This window comes from Hibiscus syriacus, unplaced genomic scaffold (genome assembly GCF_006381635.1).
Source record: "Hibiscus syriacus cultivar Baekdansim isolate YM2019G1 unplaced genomic scaffold, ASM638163v2 tig00110503_pilon, whole genome shotgun sequence".
NCBI classification, from domain to species: domain Eukaryota; kingdom Viridiplantae; phylum Streptophyta; class Magnoliopsida; order Malvales; family Malvaceae; genus Hibiscus; species Hibiscus syriacus.
Genome location: NW_024062764.1, coordinates 7,308,926 through 7,314,848, shown reverse-complemented (window position 1 = coordinate 7,314,848; position 5,923 = coordinate 7,308,926). Strand labels below are relative to the sequence as shown.

The window sequence follows — 5,923 nt, the reverse complement described above, 5'->3', positions numbered from 1 at the left end:
ATTCTGGATATAATAGTTTTATACACATTTGTCCGATAATTATCTCTGCAAGTTTGTTAATCCATCATTAGAGATCTTCGAGCTGCTGCATGCCGATAACAGTTGCTAGTTATTTCAACTTTGGTCCTTTCATTTCTTTACCAAAAATAAATAAATCCAGGTTCATAGATTTCTATAATTTTGAAACATTTTTTGATCAACGCATCTTAAATTAGTCAATTTCAAGTCAAAAGTACTTTTAATTTTGTAAAAACGTCTTCATAAAAATGCAATAACAAAATAAGTTACCTAATTTTATGTAAATGAATTCGTATGCTAATGAATTATTGGTTGTTAGCTTACCAGCCCATCCCTATTTAAACCAGCCTTCTTTTCCATTCTCTCTTCAGGGAGGAAGCGGAACTGATTCTATTTCATCTCCTTTCTCTCTCAACTGCCCTAAACCTCACATTTTGATTACCAAGTTCTGCAACTTTTAACATGGAGACCATCACTCGGAAGGATCAGCAAAGCAGCTCCTTGGACCCTTTGCATTGGGGTGTTGCAGCCGAGGCACTCAAGGGGAGCCATTTGGATGAAGTGAAACGTATGGTCTCCGAGTATAGGAGGCCGTTGGTGAAGCTGGGCGGTGAGACCTTGACGATTTCTCAAGTTGCAGCCATTGCTACACGTGACTTGGGCGTCAAGGTTGAGCTTTCAGAGGATGCGAGGGCTGGTGTTAAGGCCAGCGCTGATTGGGTGCTTGATGGCATGAGCAAAGGCACTGACAGCTATGGTGTTACTACTGGTTTTGGTGCTACTTCTCATCGAAGAACTAAGCAAGGAGCCGCCCTTCAAAAAGAGCTCATTAGGTACTCTTAATTCATGCATGTAAATATTATATTCCATCAGAAAAATAATAAATGAACTTTATTTATTCAGGTTCTTAAATGCTGGGATCTTTGGCAATGGAACCGAGTCATGCCACACGCTTCCCCACTCAGCAACTCGAGCAGCCATGCTTGTGAGGATCAACACCCTACTCCAGGGATACTCTGGGATCAGGTTCGAAATTCTGGAGGCAATCACCAAGCTTCTCAACCACAACATCACCCCGTGTTTGCCTCTTCGTGGCACCATTACTGCATCTGGTGATCTTGTACCTCTTTCCTACATTGCTGGATTGCTCACTGGCAGGCCTAATTCCAAAGCTGTTGGACCCCATGGGGAACCCCTCGATGCCCAGGAGACCTTTCGTCTAGCCAGCATCGATTCCGGGTTCTTTGTGTTGCAGCCTAAAGAAGGCCTTGCTCTAGTCAATGGCACTGCAGTTGGTTCAGGCTTGGCTTCCATGGTTCTGTTTGAGGCGAACATATTGGCTGTTCTTTCAGAAGTTTTATCTGCAATTTTTGCGGAAGTAATGAATGGTAAACCAGAGTTCACCGACCAACTCACACATAAATTGAAGCACCATCCGGGACAAATAGAGGCCGCTGCTATAATGGAACACGTACTTGAGGGAAGCTCTTATGTTAAAGCAGCTAAGAAGTTGCATGAAATGGATCCTTTGCAGAAACCCAAACAAGATCGATATGCTCTGAGGACCTCGCCACAGTGGCTCGGTCCGCAGATTGAAGTGATCAGATTTGCAACCAAATCAATCGAAAGGGAGATTAACTCCGTCAATGATAACCCTTTGATCGATGTCTCAAGGAACAAGGCATTACATGGTGGCAACTTCCAGGGTACCCCAGTTGGTGTCTCAATGGACAATGCTCGTCTGGCTATTGCAGCTATCGGAAAACTTATGTTCGCCCAATTCTCTGAACTTGTTAATGATTTCTACAACAATGGACTCCCATCAAACCTCTCGGGTGGAAGGAACCCAAGTCTGGATTATGGTTTCAAGGGTGCTGAAATTGCAATGGCTTCCTATTGTTCTGAGCTCCAATACTTGGCTAATCCGGTCACCAACCATGTTCAAAGTGCAGAGCAACACAATCAAGATGTGAACTCCTTGGGATTAATCTCTTCAAGAAAAACCGTAGAAGCTGTCGATATTTTGAAGTTAATGTCATCAACATTTTTGGTGGCACTTTGCCAAGCTATTGATTTGAGGCATTTAGAAGAGAATTTGAGGAACACGGTGAAGAACACCGTGAGCCAGATAGCTAAGAAAACGCTCTCTACCGGTTCCAATGGTGAACTTCACCCATCAAGATTCTGCGAACAGGAATTATCCAAAGTCGTGGAACGTGAAAATGTTTTCGCCTATGTCGATGACCCTTGTAGTGCTACCTATCCATTGATGCAAAAGCTGAGGCAAGTTCTTGTTGAGCATGCATTGAAAAACGTCGAGAATGAGAAGAATACAAGTACTTCAATCTTCCAAAAGATTGCAGCTTTCGAAGACGAATTAAAGGCTGTTTTGCCAAAGGAGGTTGAGAGTGCGAGGATGACACTTGAGAATGGAAATGCAACAATTCCTAATCGGATCAAGGATTGCAGATCGTATCCGTTGTACAAATTCGTGAGGGAGGAGCTCGGAACTGGGCTGCTAACCGGAGAGAATGTCGAGTCACCGGGGGAGGAATTTGAAAAGGTGTTCACTGCCATGTGCCAAGGGAAGATCATTGATCCAATGCTGGAATGTCTCAAGGAATGGAACGGTGCCCCTCTTCCAATCTGCTAGTTTTCTTTTGTTTCAATCGTGGAAATTTGTTATCTAATACTTTTCTTTGTGTTTCACTTGTTGTTGCATGATTTTTCTTGTAAGAAAAGTAAATAATACGAATATGTATGAAATGTACGATTATTTCTTATCCTATATGTAACAACCCGGAAAAATTTAGAATAATATTAAATTGAAATTGGAGGTTAATTGTGAAAATTGGTAAATTATGAGGACTAAATTGAAAGTTTTGAAAATTTGAAGTCCATTTTAGAAGTTGAAGAAAATTCAATGACCAAGCCCTGAGTTATACATTTGAGTGTCGATAGGTTTTTCTTTTAAAGGAAATGAATTGGTTTCTGCGTGAAAACACAGAAAACCAATTCAGAAATTCCCTTTCTCCTACACCAGTTTCCAACATCGATTCCGACGTCGTCCGAATTCCGATCGTCGTTTTGAAACCACCGTTGTGTTCATCATCGAGCGAGAAACAAACCCTTCAAATTAATTGAAGCGAAACGCTGCCAAACGTTGGAAATTTCCAGTCAAAGTCTCGACGTTTTATTTAGCTCGATCGTCGGGAAAATCTCAAATTCATCGCCGATCGTTGCTCCGTTTACGACACCTCCTTCACCATCGTGTTCCTTGTGCCGTTTCGAGTCCGCCGATGCCAACCTTGGTCTCCGTCGACGGCGGCGCGTGAGGAGGTGGAGCAGTCAAAGTTTCGGCCAATTTAAAATCGAGCTCTCCGCCGTTAAAAAATTGGAACCGATCGTTGTAAGTATCTCGAAATCGCTCAAAATAATTTGTAAAAAGTTTTCCGTGATTTTTAGAGCCCCGGAGGACGTCTCACGCGCCACACGCGCCGCCGCAGGGAGAGTGAGCAGCTGGAAAATCGGTTTGACCGGTTTGACCGGTCTGAATCGGTTTGACCGGTCTGACCCGACCCGACCGACCCGACCGACCGTTGACCCGACCCGACCCGACCGTTGACCGTTAACTTTCTTTGACCAGAACCTTAAATGGCTTTGACCGACCCTTAAACGACCGTAAATATTTTCTGAGTATACCTATTATGATAGTTTTCGACGTCCCGAATCCGTTTCCGAAGTCTGTTTCACCAAATTCGAACCCGAAGGCCTCCAAATCGACGGTCAAAGTGGTTGACTTTGACTTTGACCAAGAATTTAAATTTTTGAAAAGACATACTTTATGTTTTTCGACGTCCTGATTCCGATTCCGCAATCTGTTTGGCCAAATTCAAACCCGAAATCCTCCAATTTGATAGTCAAACCCTGAAAATGCTTATATACTTAAGAATTTAGCTTTGAACAATTAAGTAAGATTTGGGACTGATAAATTATTATTGTTTGAAGGTACAAGAGACTCTCCGGATCGTTCGACAGCTCGACCCAGCTCTTCTAGATCAATTAAACCACATGTGCCAGTATTCACCCGTAAGACCTGTAAATTTTATGATTTTAGAGATTTATTTATGTTACCCATAAGTAATATAGTGTTATTATAAAATAGGTTCGAAAACTGTAGCAGAGCGTGGTGAAACCAGCAATCAGTAGATCTACTATTTGAACCTATTATCGAGGTGTGTTCCCTAATTATTACTGAACTGTTTTATTGGTTTTAATATGAGGTACACTGAGTTTTTTGGTTACTGTTTTATTGATGCACCAATTTAATGTGATGATTTATGGAATTTGTGTCACAGTGCAATTGAACTTTTGGATTGAATTACAATAGTATAGCTCTGATCAAGCTACTAAACAGAATGGGCCTAATGTGACTCTTGGGGCCCCAAGATACATTAGGTTGGCTTCCCTTGCTGTGTGCTTAGGGTAAGCTATATGGACTTGGACTTACGGGCTTAAGGATACAAGCTCTAAAGCTTATCCTTAGGTTGGCTTTCTTTTCGCTGTGTGCTTAGAGTAAGCTATATGGAAAATAGTTTTGGAAATTACTGATGGTGTACAAGAAAAGAGTTTAAACTATGATTTTCAAAAGTTAAACTCTTTTATGAATTTATTAGATTTACTGGACTATGATTTGTTTAATGTACCTATTGTGATTTTAAGGTAATATTGGGACACACTGAGCCTAGGTCACCTTTCAAAAATGTTTTTCCCCCTTTCAGATACTGTTGGTTAGATACATCAGTTCGAGCACTTGGAGGATCAACATATCTCTTGAAGTATATCTGATTGTAATGTTTTATCTTGCTAGTTGACTTTATTTTGGTGACATGGACCTTATTTTAAAGTATCGTATTTTAGGATGATGACACTTTTGCTATTACTGTTCGGTTTATTGTGATTTTGATTTTGAAGACCTGTTTTAAATTAATTTATTACTTATTGGTATTATATTTACAAGTTGGGTTTTGATGGTATAATTTATTTCATGACATTTATAATGTGATTTTACATTGATTGAATAACGGTTTCAGAAAATGTCTTTAAGAATCATAATGTGATCCACTAGACTTAGTCGAAACACATAGGCCGGGTCTAGAGGGTTACATACATTGGTATCAGAGCTTTTGGTTTTTAAACCGCGGACTGTGTATGAGTCCACATTGAAAATACGGTTTTAGAAATATTTTACAAAACAAGTTACTAAGGCCATGTCACAAGTTATTAAGATTTTAACTGTGTTCGAGACTCCAAGTGCTTGTCTAACCCTAAGTTTTATCTCCTGTAGTAAACTCGAGATCCACCAAAAAAATGAGTGCTAGACGTGGTCGTCGAACTAGCCGTGGACGAGGTCGAGTGGCTAGATTTGCAGACCTGATCGATGAGATACGAGTAGATCCCCCACATCCGATAGGTGATCCTGCTCCTACGACCCCAACGAATCTGCCTCCTGCTGCTGGTATTGGCATGACTACACCGATCATAGAAGCGACCGATATTGAGTCAGAGTCTACCGGAGTTGCTTTGGATGAGAATTTTGGTAGACAATTTCTGCAGTTGATACAGGGAGCAGTCAGAGCTACTGGTGTAGTATCAGAGGTTCCTATTTCATAGACTTTGATTGCCAATGGAGTTAGAACTTTTGGGGGACAGATTGGTGGAGCTCCTACTGAAGCTGAGGATTGGCTCCAGGATACAGAGAGACGCATGGATCAGTTGGGTTTAGACTCAACTAAGAAATATAAGGGTGCTGTGGCGATGTTAGATGACAATGCCTATACTTGGTGGGAGTCAGTGACCAGTAGTGTTCATACCGATCGTTTGACCTGGAATTTCTTTAAGGATC

The 5,923-nt window shown here is 41.3% G+C and overlaps 1 protein-coding gene across 1 annotated transcript; it reads left to right on the top strand.

Moving 5' to 3' along the window:
• Positions 1-450: 450 nt before the first annotated feature.
• Positions 451-2,722, top strand: LOC120129529 (phenylalanine ammonia-lyase-like). Its single transcript, XM_039146996.1, has 2 exons — positions 451-851; positions 922-2,722. The coding sequence occupies exons 1-2, from the start codon at positions 481-483 to the stop codon at positions 2,669-2,671; spliced, it is 2,121 nt and encodes a 706-aa protein (XP_039002927.1). The 5' UTR covers positions 451-480; the 3' UTR covers positions 2,672-2,722.
• The last annotated feature ends 3,201 nt before the right edge of the window (positions 2,723-5,923 follow it).